Here is a 21777-nt window from a genome sequence, read left to right as displayed (position 1 = left end):
ACATCACACACCAGGGACTGTCAGGGGTGGGGGGCTAGGGCTAGGGGAGGAATAGCATTAGGAGAAATACCTAATGTAGATGACAGACTCATGGGTGCAGCAGAACACCATGGCATGTGCATACCTATGTGACAAACCTGCACGTTGTGCACATGTGCCTCAGAACTTAAAGTATAATAAATAAATAATTTTAAATAAAAAATAAAAAAGAAATGTGATCACACACCTCAATTATTAAAGGCAGCCTTAATCTTAAAAAAAAAAAAAAAAGAAAAAGGAAAAGGAAAGTGATGTCCAGAAAACTAAAATGAGGGACAGAAATCGCTGGGTTGGTTACAGCTCAGTGTTTGCCTTAGTTGAACATGGTTTAAACAGTTGGCCAACTTTGATTGACCAAAACTGGGCTGCTGTGGACTTGGATAGTTGCTGGAAAGGTAGGTTACAGTTTGCTTACACATCCAGTTAGCTTTCAGTTTACTATGCATGGAGAAACCTTTATAGCCAAACCTAAAATATGTAAAGAGGCCGCTTTAGGTTAAACTTAATTTAACAATTGTTAGTATAATAAGAGTGAGGAGTTTGGGACTTTTGGAGGAAATGCTGAAATATATAATAAAATTTACTTCATGGGAGCATCTACTATAAAAATCCTTTAAAAATATTTTTAACACAGTAAATCTTTTATCTCCTTGGATCTCTGAAAATAAAGAACTTTTGGCAAAGTTGCTGACTGAGTTGATACTGACAGACCCATTTCCTGGTACAGGCAAGCATAAATGCTTCAAAAATTACAAAAAAAATTCAATCATGTAGTTTAACTTGAGAAAAGCAGAGAAAAATTGTCATTTTTCAGAAACTAAGAGGAAACTCAAATGGCAAATACTAGCTGATGTCCTGTGGCCTGTGGGAAGGCTTGGCATCTAGTTACACACCCTCAGAATTGGAGGCTGGTGGTTAAAACTCAGGCAGGTACAAGAAATGCGACCTGAAATTGTCATAAGGCAGGATCTAGGAAGTAAAACCCTTATATAAAGTTCACATTCTTAAGAATGCTGTTTGGGCAAATTGTTCTCATGACGCCAAGATCCCTTTTGATGTCAAAAGGGAAGGTAAACTTAAAATTTACATTCTGAAAGCATTCTTGTGCATAAGATGGAGACAAGAAAACCTTAGCCTGCCCACAGGAATTTTATGTGGTAATAAAGTCATGAACAACTAACCCATGCAGTTTCACCTACCTTCCTAATTCACACTATATGCATAGTGAAAGAATCTCAAAGTGTGAGACCGCTGATACTAAATAGTACACGTCCTCGAAATACTCAGAAACAAAAGCAAAAGGAATAGCACACAGAAAGAACCCCTGCCCCGCAAAAGAAAAAACTCAAGATCAGAAAACATTAAGCACAAGGGGAAATAAACCTCTAAGAAACCACACAGAAACTGTATGGGATGCCCACAGGGGTCAATTTCTGCATAAGATAAATGCACAGGCAAATATTACAAAATGTGTCAGAAAATAATTTATCACAAGTATTATAGTAGACATAGGAAAAGGGAATGTAACCCCCAGGAATTGAGATAACTGAAGATTCTGAAGGAGACTATATATAAATGGGTTTAAAAGGTAAACAAAAAATGGAAATTGGGGAGGGAGGAAGTGGAGGGAGAGCATTAGGACAAATACCTAATGCATGCGGGGCTTAAAACCTAGATGATGGGTTGACGGGTGCGGCAAACCACCATGGCACATGTATACCTATGTAACAAACCTGCATGTTCTGCACATGTATCCCAGAACTTAAAGTATAATAAATAAAAATTTTAAAAATGGAAATCATGATGAAGACATAGAATATAGAAAATGACTGATTTGGAAAAGAACAACGTACAATTACTCTTTGTTGGGATCATCATTTCTATCACTTTGCATCAATATGTCAATTTCCTTCTTTTTTCCTTTTTTTTTTTTTTTTTTGAGACAGAGTCTTGCTTTGTCACCCAGCCTGGAATGCAGTAGTGTGATCTCAGCTCACTGCAACCTCCACTTCCTAGGTTCATGTGATTCTCCTGCCTCAGCCTCCTGAGTAGCTGGGATTATAGGCACCCACCACCATGCCCGGCTAATTTTTGTATTTTTAGTAGAGACAGGGTTTCACCATGTTGATCAGGCTGGTCTCGAACTCCTAGCCTCAAAGTGATCCACCCACTTTGATCTCCCAAAGTGCTGATTACAGGCGTAAGCCACAGAGCCTGGCCTAGTCTATTTCTTTTAGTAAAGTTTGGTGTTAACATATTCTCTCCTTTTGTTTTCCTGAAAATAACTTAATTTCATTATCTTTTTTGTCTCTCTGGGCATCTAATTCTCTATTGGCAGTGTTTTCCTTCACAAGATGTCTCTTTGTCGTCTTCTCACTTCCATTATTTCAGTTAGATTTTAGGCTTCCTGTTCTTTTTGGGAAAGTGTGTGTTGTTTTTCCCTTGTTGCTTTTACTTATTTTATTATAAAATCACATATATATTATTTAAGATGTACAATATAATACTTCGATATACACTGTAAAATGATTACTAAAGGCAAGCTATTCAACACATCCATTGCCTCACATAGTTGCCTTTGTGTGTGTCTGTGAAAACACTTCATATCTACTCTCTTAGCAAGTTCAGGCATACAGTACAGTATTATTAGCTGTAGTCAACATGCTGTATATTAAATTTTTAGAATTTATTCATTCTACATAACTATAGTTGTGTTTTGGTTATAATTTCTCAGGAACTGAGGACAATCATTACAAAGCAATGCAAAAAGAACATTGTATTTCTATGTGATGAAAGTGGAGTTTTATTCAGAATCAGCAAAAATAAGATACACAAACATTGCTGTCAAAGGAAGTATAGGGTGAAACCATCAGACTTTCAGATCTGAGAGTGAGACATCCTTGCCCCGACTAGCCCTGCAAGAATTTCCATATTTGGAACAGAAGGACTTGGTATCCATAAATAAAAATATAGGGTATACAATTTTGTAAATTCTTTTAATTTCTTGCTTTAAATAACATCTAATTTCATACTTGGGTCAACATGGGGAACATATATTCCAGATGTATATCTAGGACCTATATCCTAGATATACGTCCAGGATATGGACACAGTTGGTGGGGATGGCCTCTCTTGAGTTGTCTATGAGATGCACAAGGTTTGCTTCTGTCATGAGTGAGATGAAGGGGAGGAGGCAGTTTCGGGAAAGGAGCTCAGCAGCAAGAGGAGGCACAGCACATAGGGCGGGGGCAGGTGGAGATGACACAGGTTGGACGATAGCAAGTGGTGTGGCAGGAGACTTGGCCGCAGACTGGACGCAGGCAGCAGCAGGGGCGGCAGCAGCTGGATTCACAGCAAGAGGGGCGGCAGCAGCTGGAGACGCAGCAGGTGGGCTGGCAGCACACAGACTGGCAGCACTGGGGTCTGCAACAGCTGGAGATGCAGCAGCTGGGTCGGCAGCAAGTGGTCCTGCAGCAGGTGGTCTGGCAGCATCTGGGGCGGCAGCAACTGGATTCACAGCAAGAGGGGCGGCAGCAGCTGGAGATGCAGCAGGTGGGCTGGCAGCACACAGACTGGCAGCACTGGGGTCTGCAGCAGCTGGACACACAGCAGCTGGGGCGGCAGCAGGTGGTCCTGCAGAGGGTGGTCTGGCAGCAGCAGGGGCGGCAGCAGGTCTCCAGGCCACAGCCCTGGTCAGAGCAGACAGAACCACAACAGGAGCTGACCATGGTGTTAGAAGGTGGATGTTCTGGGTGGGTTTCCAGGAGAGTTAGTTTCCTGAGTTTGTGAGTCTCCTTGCTACATGTCCCCTTTTATACCCAGCTGAGGAGCCTTTGTGATTATGAAATTCTTTCCTTGTTTTTGTTTACATGACACAAATGCAATTACTAAATTATAGCATTGTGTTTTTCTAGTAAGAAATCCCAATATACAGAAAATGATTATTTCCCTTTTCTCACCCTGGGGTTCCCATATGAGTCACCTCTTGTTTGCCTTTCCTTGGTTTCAGTGTCACATGACTTCAGTCTCTGGGTATCATGTGACATGGGAGGGCCACTGTCACTTGTCTGTTTCTCATCTTGATATCATTTTGGAAGAGCTTCTGATAGGACTAAGACCTCTAGTGGAGAAATGCATATTTCAATCAGCTGGAATGCTGGCAGGAAAAAAAGAATGTTCCTGTTTTTGAGTGTGAGAAATGAGGAAGCTTGTGATTCATTGTGTGTATTCTGGGTGATCATTGAGCTAACCCGATTCCTAGGTCATTCCAAGCTGTGTTAATTCCCATCACTCTGGTGCACCTTGAAACAGTTAGCAGTGACTCACTGTTTTTAAGGAACAAAGCATCATCTGGGCTTGAGCTGTGTCTGTCTTCAAAAATGTCGTACAAGCTGAGGTAGAGTAATGTGGATCATAGTTTTTGATCTGCCTTTTTAAATATCAAAATGTGTAATATGCTTTATTGACATTTTGTTAAAATCTTTTTCATACATTCTGAGCTAAAACATCTAGCAGGGTTTTTTTGTGTGTGTCACTTATTAAAGATTTTTTTAGAAGCATTGAGAGGAATATGAAAGACATATTTCTTAACTTACAGCTACTTATGTAACTGTGGACTTCAATTTTAAAAATCACCCACTTTGTCTTCCTTTCCTCCCCTCTCACCTCTTCATTCCTCCCCTCTCTGCACACTCCCTTCTGGCAATACATGCTTATCTAGTTGTAATCTTGCTTAAGAAATTCCAGAGGCTAATCTTGAAATAAACCAGGCACAGAGCCCTGAGGAATCCTCTCACTTAGGGGGAATCTTGAACAATTAGTCCACTCCACCACCATTGGGCTGAAGTCAAAATAATGCCACCCAAACCTCCAGACACCCAAGGTAGCCATCAGAACAAGACATGAAGACATGCAGACTCTGCACCCTGCACCACCCTGCATGTGTCCCATGCCAAGTTTCCCTTTCAAAACCCTATGGTGAATTTCAAAATTTAAGATGGCACTTCAGATGCTAGTTCACTAGTTAAATATGGCAAAGAAATATATTTTGGGGTGAAATGTTTTTATTTCCTTCACTTAGCATTCTTCTAGTTATTCTTTACTGGTGAGTCCAAATGTCATTTTTCTCCAATATCTTTCTTGGCCTCACACAAAGCAAGGGTATCTTCTTGGTGTGCTGGCTTTCCAACTAGAACTACTTTTCCTCCCACCAGCCCTTGCTTCTTATGCATTGGCTTTCCAGCAGCCAGCAGCTGAAACTGGGTCTAGTTACATTTACACAGAAATTGCATTCATAAAGAGTTTTTATTTTAATTTCATGTATTTATTCATTTAAGTTGGAGTTTCACTCTTATTGCCCAAGCTAGAGTGCAATGGCACGATCTCAGCTCACTGCAACCTCCGCCTCCCAGGTTCAAGTAATTCTCCTGCCTCAGCCTCCCAAGTAGCTGGGATTACTGAAGTGTGCCACCACACCCAGCTTATTTTGTATTTTTGGTAGAGACAGTTTCAGCATGTTTGCCAGGCTGGTTTCAAACTCCTGACTTCAGGTGATCCACCTGCCTCGGCCTTCCAAAGTGCGAGATTACAGGAGTAAGCCACCATGCCTGTTTTTAAATCAAAGCCTCACATGATTATGGTCCTAAATAAGAGGTCTTCTTTAGTGCCATGGGCATTCAGGGAAAAGCAATTATTCAAGGAAAGAACAGATTACCTTCATGATATTCTCTTTCTTGGAATGAAGGGATGTCTCTTGTGAGCTTATGTGGAGCCTAAGGAACCTGGAGATCTCTGACCTCATGTAGTTTGTATTCTAGAAGGAGCCAATAGACATATGAATTTCTGATAGAGAATGAGATGATAGAGCCCATGTATAAATAAGGCACCACAGAAGTGTAATGGAAGAAAGATTTTCCTCACTGAAAAATCACTGACTCAAGGCAGATTTATTAGTAGGAGAAAAGGCATATACATTTATTTAACAAGTATACCCAAGGGCCTTCAGAATGAAAACTCAATCCCTCAATGAGATACAGAAGCTTATACATCATCTTGAGGTTACAGAAAGAATGAGGGCTCAGAGTGTAAGGTCTGTTCTCGCCGAGGACGAAATGAAGAAACTGAGGCCAGCACGAAAATAATCCAATGCAAGGGAATTTATTCAGGCTCCCGGACGAGGGTCTGCGGCCCGACAGGAAGGGGCAGAGAAGTCGCGCGGACTCCTCTCAGGCACCGGGTTTTATAGGGAGTGGAAGCATCCGATTGGCTGTGGCCAAGGTGAGTGGGACAAAATGGTGGGGAGTGGGACCCGGATGAAACAAAATGGAGGGGAGTGGGACCCGGATGGTGGGGAGTGGGGGCCCAGATAGGACAAAATAGTAGACAGGGAGTGGAGCCTGGATGGGACAAAATGGTATCAGGTATGTCCTGATGGGGCTTTTTTTTTCCTGGGCTCCCGGTGTGCGGCGCGGGGGAGGAGGAGGTGTTTCTGAGCTCCTGGCAAGGGAAGGAGGCGTGTCCGAGCTCCCAGCAAGGGAGCGAGGCGTGTCCGAGCTCCCGGCAAGGGAGGGAGGCGTGTCCGAACTCCCCGCGAGGGGAGGGGGCGTGTCCGAACCCTCAGCGACGCAGCCAACCTTACACAGAGCAGGGCCAAAACAGGAAACAGGTTTTAGTGGCAAGACAGGTGTGTTGGTTCGTTCTCATGCTACTGTGAAGAAATACCTAAGACTGGGTAATTCATAAAGGAAAGAGGTTTAATTGACTCACAGTTCAGCATTGCTGGGGAAGCCTTGGGAAACTTACAACCATGGCAGAAGGGGAGACAAATACATCCTTCTTCACATGGAGGTAGTAAGGAGAAGTGCAGAGGGGAAGGAAGATAAACCCCTTATAAAACTATTAGATCTCATAAGAACTCATACCACATGAAAGTAACTGACCCCATGATTAAATTACCCTTGACCGTGTCCTTCCTGTGACACATGGAGATTATGAGAACTACAATTTGAGATGATATTTGGGTGGAGACACAAAGCCTAATCATATCAACAGGTAATGTTGGGGAGAAGAAAGAGGCTTGGCTCGCAAAGGGGGTCTTGTTATGTGGATGAAATCTCACAGGTAGCAGCCCTCAGAGAGAAGAGATGGTAAATGACTTTTTTCAGAACTTTAAGGGTGTCAGACTGTCGTTTATTCTCTTCTAGATCCAGGAAAGGCCTATAAAGAGAAGGCGGCTGCATTAATGGAGATTCTCTACAGATTTAAATTTCCTTCACAAAAGATAGCTTTGGAGGGCCACTTTAGTCTACTGGCCATGAGGCAACCTTCTTAAAATACATGAGAAAATGTATTTTTGGGTAAAGTATTTTTTAGTTCCTTCACTTAGCATTCTTCCAGTTATTTTTTACTGGTTAGTTCAAATGCCATTTTTCTCCAGTATCTTTCTTGGTCTCACACAAAGCAAGGTCCTTCCTCCATTGCACATCTGTTTTGCCTTATATATGCACAGGCACTGCCATCTCATTCTGTATCAGAAATCCATTTGCCTGTTGGCTCCTTCTAGAATACAAACCCCGCCAGGGCATCCTTATACAACAGAACCTGAAATAGAATGAGGAAACGTGTTTAATGGATGAAGAGTTTGTTAAGGCTTTCAAGGGTCACACACTGACCTTTGAGAATACAAACCGTTCAAATAGGAGGAGAGAAAGGGGACATGAAAGGAGCACATAGTTGAGATTGGGCATGACCCTGGCTTGTGATCGTGAAAGTGATATGCTGAAAGGTCTGTTTTGAGAAGTACTAAGAGAAGTTGAGCTTGACAGCATGTGGGAGAAATTGTGGGTATCCTCAAATCCTGAAAGAAATGAAAAACCTTCAGGAAGGAATGATAGGTGATATTGTAACCACCCAGTGGGTTCAGATAGAGCCAATTTATCAATACGGGGAATTGCAATAGAGAAAGAGTTTAATGTGCATACAGCCAGCTAAAAATGAGACCAGAACTTTAATAAAGAAACCAGAGCTTTGATTACTTCTATCAGCCTCCCTAAATATTAGGAGGCTAAAGTTTTTCAAGGATAGTTTGGTAGGTAAAGGAATGGGTGGTGCTGATTTGTTGTGAATGTGATCATAGAGCTGTGAACAATGGTCCTTCTGAGCTGAGTTTGCTTTGGGGTGGGGAGGGGTGGCTGAGGGCCAGTTGAGTCAGGAGTCATAGGTTCAGGTGGGGCTACTGATTGTCTGAAATGCAAAAACATGAAAAGACATCGCAAAGGTCTAATTTTAGGTTCTATAGCAGTGATATTATTTGAGGAGTAATTGGGGAAGTTCCGAATCTTGTGACCTCTGGAATAATGGCTGGTAATTGTGTTATGTCTACACCTTAGCAGAATTCAGGCTCCGTTCATGTTCCTAACCTGGTGAACTTTCATTAGTTTTACAAAGGTGGTTTAGTTTTGTGGAATGGGTATTATCATTTAAACTACAAACTAAATTTCTCCCCAAGTTAGCTTGGCCCAAGCCCAGAGCAATTTGAAGGTTAAGAACAAGATAGGAGTTGGTTCAATCAGATATCTTCTACTGTCATAATTTTCTCACTGTTAGTATTTTTGCAAAAGTGCTTTCAATATATACGTTATGTACAATTTATTTTAATTTTTGATCTGCCTTTAGAAATGCCAAAACACTCCAGAATTTCTGGGAAGAGATGCTATTAAAAGGTTGAAGTGAGACAGAGTACAAGTTGAACTCTCAGCTTCAGGTGATGGCCATGAGTGTAATAAAGATAAATTATTCTCTTTATTATGAAATAATTAAATTCTTTCTTTGAAAGAAAGAATCAGTAGAGACTTGGAACAAATTGAAGATAGAGTATAAGAAGGGTTCTTCCTAAAAGTGATACAATATATTTCAATTGAACTAATTGTTTACATATTCTATAACTTTCTCTCCATATAACTTATACCCCCACCTATTTAAAGCCAATAATTACAATTTTAAAGGATAAATAAATCAGAAAGGATACGTTGTGCCTAAAAAAGAAGAACCTAAAAAGGAGACTCCATTTAGAGGTAAGGAAGAAATAAGGCTAGAATGGAATTGTTGGCACAATTATGTAGCAACTATACTTGTTCTTTTTAGAAACTTAAGCAAAATAAAAACCCAATGTGTTACAGAGTTCTTGTTCTTCTTTCTTTCTTTCTTCGGGCTCCAAATGCTGTATACTGATAATTTTGCTGGATGCTGGAATAACAAAATAATAAATGATATGTTTTGCAATTGTTCTAGTGTTTTACACATATTAGCTCAATTACCAGTCCCAACAATCCAGTATGGTAAATTCTATTATAACCTTCCCTTTACAGACGAGAAACTTAAGGCACGGGGAGTTAAAGCCAGTAAGCAGGGGAGCTGTAACTTGATTTCAGCTAGCCCACCAGCACTGAGTCCATGTTTGTTTTGTTTTTGTTTTTGTATTTTTTGACATGGGGTCTTGCTCTGTCGTCAGGCTGGAATGCAGTGGGCAATGCCGGCTCACTGCAACCTCTGCCTCCTGGGTTCAAGCAATTCCCCTGCCTCAGCCTCCTGAGTAACTGGGACTATAGGTGTGTACCACCACACAATAAAAATTTTTTGTATTTTAGTAGAGACGTGGTTTCACCATGTTGACCAGGACGGTCTTGATCTCCTGACCTTGTGATCTGCCTGCCTCGGCCTCCCAAAGTACTGGGATTATAGGCGTGAGCAACCGTGCCCAGCGAGGGTCCATGTTTTTAATCACTACGCATACTGCCTCTCTGCAAAATCAGACATGAAAGGAATTTTCTTTATCCTCATATTGCTTTTGATGCAGTCAAATTTTTGAATTTTTTTTCTTTGACAGTTTGGGTATGTGTCATATTTTGAAAGGAATTTCCAGTTACAAATTTACATATACATTATCCCATAATGTCTGTTAACTTCCAGATTTCACATTTTATATTTTAAAATATTTTACCTAATAGCAATTTATACAGATACAAAATATGAGGCTTAAATGTTTTATAATCAGATATGACCATGGCTCAACATCATTTATTAAATAATACATCACTCCATTACTGAATTAAAGTGCCACCTTTTCATATAATAAATTCCTTTATGTACTTTAATCTATTTCTGGGCTTGATTTTCAATTCACTGATAATTTTTCATGTGCTAGTATCACATCATTAATGTATGATATTAACTTTCTTTTAATGGTTGTCAAGTTCAAGTCTGCCCTAATAGGTTATGGAAATATGCTAGTGAACTCAAATATCTGTGTGGCAAAATGGTATATGTATACTGGGTTTCTTGCCATGAAAATGTAAATTGTACCTGTCTGGATTCTCAAACTGACATTGAAAAGAATGCACTAGCTGAGTCTGCAATGGTGTATGAGTCTTACCAGGTTTATTGAGTTTCCTGCAAAGTTCTGACTTATGTAGGTGCAGCTGAAACAATTGGGGGAACCAACTTGTTTAATCACCAAGACTGTTGTTAACCGCAAGTAACTGTCCTCCTTATATACTGTCCAGAGGGGACTGTTACAAGGGAGTTCATGGGAATTAAAATAACTCTTGTTTCAGTTACTTCCTTAATCAAAACAGGCATCTCCTGTTGCCCTTCTGGAATTCTATCTTGCTTAGTTTTCACTAGCTAGAAAGGCTTGAGCAATTCCAAACATACTTATTTAGCATAGTCAAATAATGCTGCGTGACTTTTAAGTGAATGAAACATCAACGAAGTCAATGTTTCATTCACTTACACTCCATCTGTACTGTGCATTTAGGTAAAGCTGATGTGGCCAGAGTAATCACTCCAGTCACACTTTCCCATTCATAAATTTATATCTACCTTGGGTTTCACCACCACAATGTCTCTCACATCATCTTTGGACCTTTTAGAGCATCATAACTCTCCTCAGAGGCAATGACTGTACTTGAGTGTCTGTGCATACTAATCCTAAAAAGTTTCACATGCCACCCTCTGTGCATTTCACCCAAATCATTGCATAGGGCTTCAGACCTGGGGTTCCTACTCCTTGTTATTGTGAGCCCTGGGTACCAAGCTTTTCCTTGTTGATTTTCCTGAACTCTAGCTACACCTTTGCAAATAGTCTCTTTATTACACAGATACACTGTGTCATCTCATTCCTGCTGTGGCCCAGTTCTTGTAGAAAGAGGAAATTACAAGCCTCATATACTTTCATACTGAAAAGACCATATAAAATCTAGTCTTTGATTTCACTCTAGCTAATAAAGCATAATGTTAAAACCAAAGCCAGCATCCTCTAATGGGCAGTTGTCAAAGAGGAACATATGGGAGGATAAAAGACTTGTTAATTCTGATGTATGAATTGACAAGTCTGTACTCTGTAGAATAATTTAGAGTGAATGGAAATGGCTGAAGCCAAAAGTGTCTGCAAGGCATTTTTATGATATGCTGGGAATTCAGCACCTAACCTATGCTGGAGTGAGCCCACTTAATGTTAACTTCTATTCATGCTGTCTCTTGCCAACTTAAAACTTCTTTATTTTTACATTTCAGAAATGCTAATTATCTTTTAGTTACATTTCTTTGGAAATATAACACAGCTAATTAAAAAATTATGATTTGTAGAAATTTTGGATTTAAAACAGTTTTAATATACTTTGGATTGTTAGCTGAAACATATAAACCCTTCTATTTGTATAAATCAGATATATTGCATATATTGTCACACATTTTCTTATCTACATAGAATAACACTTATTTGAGTTTTGGCGAGGAGAAACTGAGTCTCAAGGAAAAATCCCACCCATGTTCTCTTAAGATGAAGCAAGGAGGTTAAAGCCCAAAATGAGGGAATAAAACCATCAAGAAAATGCACAAACCTCTGTAACATTAGAGGCTAAAATTATAAAGGAGTTTCAGTCTGGAAATACTAAGACTATGAGCATCTATTAATTAAAAGATATAAAACTTTCATGAGAAAGCTGCCATGGATGTCATACACTTCCAGAAATCTTGACTTAGAAGGTACACTTTATATTCTGAAAGATAATTTTATGTTAAGGAGGGAGGGAGGGAAGGAAGGAGGGAGGAGGTGGGAGGGAAGGAAGGAAGGAAGGAAGGAAGGAAGGAAGGAAGGAAGGAAAGGGGATGGGAGGCAGAAGGAAAGTAAAGGGATTAGAAGGGGAAGCAGAGGAGAAGGAAGGAAGGAAAAAGTACTTAAGGTAGAGAGAACACTCAAAATTTCCACAGCCAATAATGAAACATACTGGAAGTAGAAATACAGTCAGAAAAAATTCACGATGTTCAACTTGCTGGAGTTTTTAAGGGACATTTGAGGCATATCCCATAACTTAATTTTGAGTTATAGAAGACAGTGCGACAATGTTACAAATTTCCTTGCTGTTCTGTCAAAAAAGAACATTATGCTGTGATATTATTCTAGCCCAGGGTACCGTTTATTTGTTTGTTTGTTTATCTAGACAGAGTTGCTTTGTCACCCAGGCTGGGGTGCAGTGAGGCAATCTCAGCTCACTGCAACCTCTGGCTCCTGGGTTCAAGTGATTCACCTGCCTCAGCCTCCCACATAGCTGGGACTACAACCACCACACCCAACTAATTTTTGTATTTTTAGTAGAGAAGGGATTTCACCATGTTTCCCACACTGGTCTTGAATTCTTGGACTCAAGTGATCCACCCACTCAGCCTCCTAAAGTGCTGAAATTACAGATGTCAGCCACCTCACTTGGCCAGAAACTGTATTCATTAAGAGCCTATACTGCATTAGGTACCAGGCCCTGTGGTGAATATATTACATGGATTATGTTTCTGAACATTTAAAGAGCATAATGTATTATCTCTATTCACAGAGAAAGAAAACTGAGGTCTGGGGAGGTTAAACAACTTGCCCCATGCCACACAACAAATACCCAGTGGAGTCCTGAGTCCAATACAGGTAACGTGAATCAAGGCCCAGTCTCTTAAAAACATGCTCTCCTGCATTTGAGGAGAGATGGCCCTTAGTGTGAAGTGACAGGTAAAGACACACACACATACACATACACATGCACACGCACACACATACACATACACACACATACACATACACATACACACATATACATACACACACATACACATACACACACACATACACATTAACATACATATACACACACACATACACATACACAGGCACAGGAACTGTCAAATCACTAACAGATCAGGAGATTTCAATATTAGGGAAATGGCTGTTTATTAATATATGAAAACAATATTATATGAGATCATCACAGTTAGTGTCCCCTTAGAATGAAGACACTGCTTATCTAAAAATAACCGCAATGGGGTCTGACATAACATATTTTAATGAATGTGTTTATGTCTGTCATTTCCTAGAAGAACTGAATGTCCACTCTGAATGCCACATGAGACAAATTGACAGGGAAGTGTTCACTTTTCCAGTGACTGGCTAGCTACAGCACATTTTATATGACTAATGAAGATATTCACAGTATGACAAATATTACAAGGAGAGTTTAGCAGCAAGAGGAGGCGCAGCACATGGGGCGGGGACAGGTGGAGATGACACAGGTTGGGCGATAACAAGTGGTGTGGCAGGAGACTCGGCCACAGACTGGACGCAGGCAGCAGCAGGGGCGGCAGCAGCTGGATTCACAGCAAGAGGGGCGGCAGCAGCTGGGATGGCAGCAGCTGGACTCACAGCAAGAGGGATGGCAGCACACAGACTGGCAGCACTGGGGCCTACAGCAGCTGGACACACAGCAGCTAGGGCGGCAGCAGGTGGTCCTGCAGCAGGTGGTCTGGCAGCAGCTGGGGCGACAGCAGCTCTCCAGGTCACAGCTCTGCTCAGAGCAGACAGAGCCACAACAGGAGCTGACCATGGTGTCAGAGGGTGGAGGTTCTGGGTGGGTTTCTAGAAGAATGAGGTTCTCGAGTTTGGAAGTGTTCTGGGGCCACAGCCTCTTATATACTGCCCAGCTCCCTTGTTTTTGTTTACTTAATAACTAAGTGATTATCAGATTACACAATAATGTTTGTCCATTTAATGGTTTAAACTTGTTGAAAACATTTAAAGAACATAATGTATTATCTCTATTCACAGAGAATAGAGATAATACATTCTCTATTGTATTCTACATCTTTCTTGTCCAGATGTAGTAAGAAGAGATATTACTACATCTGGACAAGAACATTTTGTTGAAAACAAAGGGATTTTTTTTTCAGATCCTTGCCAATAACTTGTCATCTTTTGTGTTTTTGATGATAGCCATTCTAACAGGAGTAAGATGATATCTCAGTGTGGTTTTCATTTGTATTTTCCTAATAATTAGTAATGTTGAGTACTTTTTCACATACCTGTTAGTCATTTGTGTATCTTCTTTTGAGAAATGTCTAGTCAGGTCTTTTACCCATTTTTAATCAGTTTTTTTGTTTTCTTCCTTCTGAGCTGTTTGAGCTCCTTCTATATTTTGGATATTAACCCCTTATGAGATGTATTTTCTTTTACGAGAATTATTTTCTCTCATTCTGTAGGTTATCTCTTCACTCTTTTTGTGGTTTCCTTTGCTGTGCAGAAGCTTTTTAGTTTGATGTAATCTCAGTCATCTAATTTTTCTTTCATCGCCTGTGCTTCTGAGGTCATATTCAAAAAGTCATTGCCAAGACCAATGTCATGAATCTTTCCCTCATGCTTTCTTCCAAAAGTTTCATAGTTTCTGATCTTATATTCAAGCCATTAATCGATTTGAACTGATTTTCGTATATTGTAAGAAATAAGGGACTAATTTCATTCTTCTGCATGTGGATACCTAGGTTTCCTAACACACTTTATTATTTATTTATTTATTTTTTGGGAGACAGAGTCTTGCTCTTTTTACCCAGGCTGGAGCGCAGTGGCACAATCTCGGCTCACTGCAACCCCTGTCTCTTGGATTGAAGCGATTTTCCTGCCTCAGCCTCCCAAGTAGCTGGGATTACAGGCCTCTGCCACCATGCCCAGCTAATTTTTTGTATTTTAGTAGAGATGGGGTTTCACCATGTTGCCCAGGCTGGTCTTGAACTCCTGATCTCATGATCCACCTGCCTCGGCCTCCCAAATGCTGGGATTACAGACGTGAGCCACCGCGCCTGGCCCTAACACAATTTATTGAAGAAACTGTCCTTTCCCTATCTTCTCACCTTTGTTGAAAATCAATTGGCTGTAAATGTGTGACTTTATTTCTGATCTCTGTATTCTATTCATTCCATTGGTCTATGTGTTTGTTTTTATGTCACAATGATGGTATTTTGGTTACTATAATGTTGTGGCTGATTTTGAAGTCAGGGAATGTGATGCTCCTAGCTATGTTCTTAGTGTTCAAGATTACTTTGGTTATTTGTGGTTCTATACAAATTTTAGAACTGGTGTTTTTTTTTCTATTTCTATGAAGAATGTCATGGGTATATTTATAGGCAGTGCATGAAATCTGTAAATTGCTTTTAAAATATTTGGACAATATTAACTCTTTCGGTTCATAAACACAGGGCATTCCATTTATTTGTGATTTCATCTATTTCTTTCATTTTTGTTTGACAGTTTTCAGTGTAGAGGTCCTCACTGTCTGGGTTAAATTTGTTCCCAAGTTTTTATTTTACTGTAACTATTGTAAATGAAATAGTTGTCTCGATTTCTTTTTCAGATAGTTTCCTATTAGTGTATAGAAAACCTACTGGGTTTTGTATGTTGATTTTATACTCTGCAACCTTACTGAATTTATTAGTTCTCACAGTTTCTTAGTGGAGTCTTTAGGGTTTTCTACATATAAGATCATGTCATCCGCAAATAGAAACAATTTAACTTCTTCCTTTCCAATTCAGATATCTTTAAAATATTTTATTCATGTAAATTTATAAAAGTATAATCTTGTTACATGGATATATTGTGTAATGGTCAAGTCAGGATGTTTATAGTATCCATCACTGAAATAATGTGCATTCTACCCTTCAAGTAATTTCTCATCATCAACCCCCCTCCTATAACCCTTCCCTTCAGATTCTCCACTGTCTGTCATTCCACACTCTATGGCCATGTGTACACATCATTTGGCCCCACAGTAAGTGAGAACATGTTATATTTGTCTTTCTATATCTGAGTTGTTTCACTTAAGATAATGGCCTCCAGTTCCTTCCATGTTTCTGCAGAAGACATGATTTCACTATGTTTTATGACTGAAGAGTATTCCATTGTTTGTATATAGCACATTTTCTTTATACAATCACCCATTGATGGACATTTAAGTTGATTCCATATCTTTGCTACTATAAATAGTGGTGTGATAAACATGTGTACAGGTATATTATTGGTATAATGATTTCTTTTCCTTCAGGTAGACACTCAGTCATGGGATTGCTGGATCAAATTGTAGTTCTATTTTTAGTTCTTTGAGAAATCTCCATACTGGTTTTCATAGAGTTGTACTAATTTACATTCCCAACTGTTGATGGGTTCCCTTTCAGCTGTAGCTTCATCAACATTTGTTATTTCTGTCTTTTTAATAACAGCCATTCTGACTGGTATAAGATGATTTCTCATTGTGGTTTTAATTTGCATTTGTTTGATGATTTAGTGATGATGAGCATTATTTCATATGCTTATTGGCCATTTGTATGTCTTCAGATATAATGATATGGAAAAAAAGAGATTGAAGACCGGGCATGATGGCTCATGCCTGTAATCCCAGCACTTTTGGAGGCTGAGGCAGATAGATCACTTGAGGTCAAGAGTTCAAGACCAGCCTGGCCAACATGGTGAAACTCCGTCTCTACTAAAAATACAAAAATTAGCTGGGCGTGGTGGCACATGCCTATAATTCTAGCTATTCAGAGGGCTGAAGTGGGAGAATCACTTGAACCTGGAGGGCGGAGGTTGCAGTGAGCTGAGATGGCACCACTGCCCTCCAACCAGGGTGACAGAGCGAGACTCCATCTCAAAAAAAAGAGATAGAGAGAGATTAAAGACAACTAGTCTAGAGATCATTGTGCCAAACCTGAGAAGAGGAAGAAGAAGGAGAAGGAGAGGGAGACAGGGGGGAGGGGGGAGGGGAAGGGGGAGGGGGAGGGAAGGGGAGAGGAAGGGGGATGGAGAGAGGGAGAGGCAGAGGCAGAGGCAAAGGGAGAGGGGGATGGCGAGGGATGAAGAAGAAGAAGAAGAAGAGGAAGAAGAAGGAGGAGGAGGAGGAGAAGGGAGGAAAGGAGAAAAGGAAGAGGAAGAAGAAGAAAAGGAAGAAGAAGAACAAGAAGAAGAAGAAAGAGATGATTATTCAGAATATTTTTGAATTTAGTAGACACTATACTCAAGAGCTGACCATGATACCAGGGTAACCACTGATATTGTACAAAAATGATTTAATTATGTTACATGAAATAGGCCAAGCACAGAAAGACAAATTGCTAACAGAATAGAACTCATGAAGATAAAGAATAGATTGCTGGTTATCAGAGTCAAAGGGGAGTGGCCAGGGGAAATGAAGAGGTTGATTGATGGGTACAAATATAAGTTAGAAAAGTATGACCTAATGTTCAATAGAACTGCAGGATGACTATAGTTAACAATAATCTATTCAATATTTCAAAGTAGCTAAAAAAGAATAATCCAGATGCTCCTAGCATAAAGATAAATTACAATGAATAATTCAATTACCCTGATTGGATCTTTACACATTATATGGGTGTATCAAAATTTTATATGTACATCTGTTATATATCAATAAAAAAAGAAAAAATGTCTTGAAGGACACTAATGCTGAGATTAGAAACACTGATGTCTTAGATTGGGTACCCACTGGAGCAGACCCAGGAGTATACATGGGAGATGGTCCCAAGAAGTGCTGAATGGAACATGAAAAATGCTCCAGGAAAGTGAGGGAAGTAGATACAAGATGAGTTAATGATCAGAATACCCCTGTAGGCAGCTGGAATTAGGTCTCTCTGAGGACCTCTGAAAGGTTGGTACAACATGTTCCCAACTGGAGGACAAATAACTAGAGCATGTGTTCACCAACCCCCACTTTGTTGAGTGCTGTCCCAAGAGGGTGTGTGTGTGCATGTGCATGTGTGTGTGTGTGTGTTTTATTATACTTTAAGTTCTGGGGTACATATGCAGATCTTACAGGATTGTTGCATAGGTATACACATGCCATGGTGGTTTGCTGCCTCCATCCCCCCTTCACCTACATTACGTATTTCTCCTAATGTTATCCCTCACCAACCTCTGCACCCCCTGTTATTGCTCCCCTAGCCCCCCACCCTCCAACAGACCCCAATGTGTGATGTTCCCCTCCCTGGGTCCATGTGTTCTCATTGTTCAACACTCACTTGTGAGTGAGAACATGTGGTGTTTGATCTTCTGTTCTTGTGTCAGTTTGCTGAGAATGATGGTTTCCAGATTCATCCATGTCCCTGCAAAGAACATGAACTCATCCTTTTTTATGGCTGCATGGTATTCTGAGAGGCTTCAACTCTACAGTCCAGAGCTTGCTCCTTGGCCAGAGAAACTCTTCAAGAAGAGAGTTCCAGGTGCTTGTTCTAAGAAACCACCATTGTATCTTAGAATAAAGAGTGCTGAGGAAATAGAGGTGGTGCCCCTGAAAATATGTGCTCTGGTCTTCTCCCTGCAGAGAAGAACAACAGAAAAATTGACTGGTAATGATGACACTCAAAAAAGAAAAATAATGATACACAGTATCCATATATTTCTATGCCTGAAAATTTTATTTAAGATTTATTTAGATAAATATTTGTTTAAAATGGAATAGCTTCATATGAGAAATTTTGGCAGAGAGCAAATATTTCAATTAAGGTGGTTGACAGATTTCAGCAGAAATTACAACTTATGTTCGTTTTGGTACGGAGGTAAAATGTGTGGGGGGCATTTATTTTGAGGCCAGATTCAATCTAAGAATCAGTTGGGACTGAAGTTTTCCAACTAGCTTCCCATGACTCAGCTCACAGATGAACTACATCAAGAATGCTGGTTGATGAGAATCAGGTGAGGCCAGATGAGAGCAGCAGCAGCAAGAACCACTAGAGCAGGTTGGGCAGGAGCAGGTGGTCTGGCAGCAGTTGGGGTGGCAGCAACTGGACACACAGCAGCTGGGTTGAAAACACTGGGTTCTGCAGCAGATGGTCTACCAGCAGCTGGGGTGGCAGCAACTGGAGTTGCACAGGAGGGCCTGCAGCAGCTGGAACCACAGCAGGAGGAGCTACTGCTGCTAGAGATACTGCAGGAAGGCTGGTAGCAGCTGGAAATGCAACAGCTGGGGCAGCGCAGCAGGTGTTCCTGCAGCAGGTTGTATGGTAGCAGATGGGCTAGCAGCAAAGAGACTGGCAGCACTGGGGCCTGCAGCAGCTGGACACACAGCAGCTGGGGCGGCAGCAGGTGGTCACACAGCAGCTGGGGCGGCAGCAGGTGGGCACACAGCAGCTGGGGCGGCAGCAGGTGGGCAGACAGCAGCTGGGGCGGCAGCAGGTGGGCACACAGCAGCTGGGGCGGCAGCAGATGGGCACACAGCAGCTGGGGCGGCAGCAGGTGGTCCTGCAGCAGGTTGTCTGACAGCACTGGGGCCTGCAGCAGCTGGACACACAGCAGCTAGGGCGGCAGCAGATGGGCACACAGCAGCTGGGGCGGCAGCAGGTGGTCACACAGCAGCTGGGGCGGCAGCAGGTGGGCACACAGCAGCTGGGGCGGCAGCAGGTGGTCCTGCAGCAGGTGGTCTGGCAGCAGCTGGGACAGCAGCAGTTCTCCAGGCCACAGCCCTGGTCAGAGCAGAAAGAGCCACAACAGGAGTTGACCATGGTGTCAGAGGGTGGAGGTTCTGGATGGGTTTCCAGGAAGGTGGGTTTGGAAGGTTTGGAAGTCTCCTTGCCCCCAGATCCTCTTTTATACCCTGCGAAGGGCCAATGTCATCAGATGCAGCACTCTTTCCTTGTTATTGTTTGTCCTGATAAGTAGTTAATTATCAAATTAGTCAAATGGTTTATTTTTCTGGTTAAATTTGTCCACATGGAGGAAAGCATTATTTCCTTCCCCTCGTAGGTTATGATTCCTCAGGTCAGCACTTCTTGAACAACCTCTTGGGTGTTTCTTGCTGTAGCTTCCTCCTGGAGCTGCCATGTGACATCTACTTGTAGATACCATGTGCTGCAGCCTCATTTTCCTTAATACATTATGTCTGACCTTGGGTGATTTTGATTCTTCTAGGCCCATAATTTTCTTTTGGTAACTCAGGAGGAGAAAGCTGTGCTTTAATTTCATGGCACGTTTGTTATGGATCAAGTGGGCAATGAAGGTCTGAATGTGAAACAGGTGACCAGCGGCATGAAAACACAAATACTATTAGGATATATTCTTTGCCCCCTTCCATACAATGAATCATAACCGATTCTCTAGACTTTCTGATGGGGAAAGCAGAATTGTTTTAAGGTGGACATCTAAGTCATCAATTATTGATGCTTTTTTTTCTTGAGAAATAACACTCCAAAACTCAGTTTCAGGGACTTCAGGGGAAATTGGCTACAGAGATATACTAAAGGGTTCAGGTCTCTCAGCTCTCTGCCCGAGGGGCTGATTTTCCTTTTGACTTTTCTTTCCTGTCTTGCTGATTTTAATAGGCACATTGAGTCATCGCTTCTATTTCTAAGGTTTACTTGCTAACCTGAGGTAAAGGGCCCAGTGTCCTTGATATATATATACACACACACACACACACATACACACACACACACACACACACCGTATATAATATACAGACACATACACACATATATATACCATATATAAATATACACACATACACACACACACACGCACACATATACACCGTATGTAAATATACACATATATCCCCCCACACGTATATCTATATGCACCATATATAAATATACCCACATACATACACACACACACACACACACACACACACACATATATACAGGTTTGAGGTTATATATATATACACACACACACACACATAGTACTTTATATATAGGTAATATAGGACTATATATATTTATTTATGAATATGTATAACACATATTCCTAATAGGTAATATAGGACTATATATATTTATATATTTATGAATATGTATAATACATATACCTAGTATATATTTGTATTTAATAATATGTATAAATATATAATATATATAATAACATATTTAGGAATATACATTTTATATATACATATATATGTATTTACCTTTATTTCCTAAGGCCCTTAAGAATATTACACACACACACACACACACACACACACAGTCCTCCAAACCTGGGTGTTAAGCAAACCCAAGGATAGGGGCAGAAACTTCCTGTCTTTGTGCCACATTCTTCCAATTATGTGTCACCCTCCACTTTAGGATGCTCTTTGGTTAGCAATTCCTGTTTGGACTGGTCTCTCTGAGGGTAGCTATGGACACCTCAACTCTTCTGAGTGAGAGTCTTTCCATAAAACATGCTCCTCAAAGTATTTGGGGGCCATGAAGGTAAGAAAGAGTGAGCATGCCAAATGGCAGAATTGTGGTTCCAGAAGCTACAGAAATACTCTCACAAGGGATCAAACCTAACAAGATGAAATATCAGAACCAACTGTAGATCAAATGGGTGGTTATTAACGCACCATGGTAAACCAGATTGGGAGGAGTAAATATGTCTACATTTATTGGGAG

General features: G+C 40.8%; 1 protein-coding gene across 4 annotated transcripts; it reads right to left on the bottom strand.

Annotated features, from left to right (window-relative positions):
- Positions 1 to 3251: 3251 nt before the first annotated feature.
- On the bottom strand, positions 3252 to 19908 carry LOC105710577 (keratin-associated protein 4-12). 4 transcript variants are annotated; one of them, XM_064369665.1, is made up of 3 exons: positions 13798 to 13958; positions 13699 to 13767; positions 3252 to 3672 (listed from the first exon to the last, which is right to left on the bottom strand). In XM_064369665.1, the coding sequence occupies exons 1-3, from the start codon at positions 13956 to 13958 to the stop codon at positions 3252 to 3254; spliced, it is 651 nt and encodes a 216-aa protein (XP_064225735.1). The 4 variants fall into 4 exon arrangements, with proteins under 4 accessions (XP_064225735.1, XP_064225736.1, XP_064225737.1 ...); XM_064369666.1 differs by having other exon boundaries at positions 3252 to 3703; positions 13763 to 13958; XM_064369667.1 differs by lacking the exon at positions 13699 to 13767 and having other exon boundaries at positions 3252 to 3714; positions 13786 to 13958.
- Between the last annotated feature and the right edge of the window lie 1869 nt (positions 19909 to 21777).

Source organism: Aotus nancymaae, unplaced genomic scaffold (genome assembly GCF_030222135.1).
Source record: "Aotus nancymaae isolate 86718 unplaced genomic scaffold, 86718_ANA_hifiasm-v0.15.2.pri h1tg000089l, whole genome shotgun sequence".
In the NCBI taxonomy this organism is placed as follows: domain Eukaryota; kingdom Metazoa; phylum Chordata; class Mammalia; order Primates; family Aotidae; genus Aotus; species Aotus nancymaae.
Note: the sequence above shows the minus strand (reverse complement) of the source record. Positions and strands in the feature narration are given on the sequence as shown.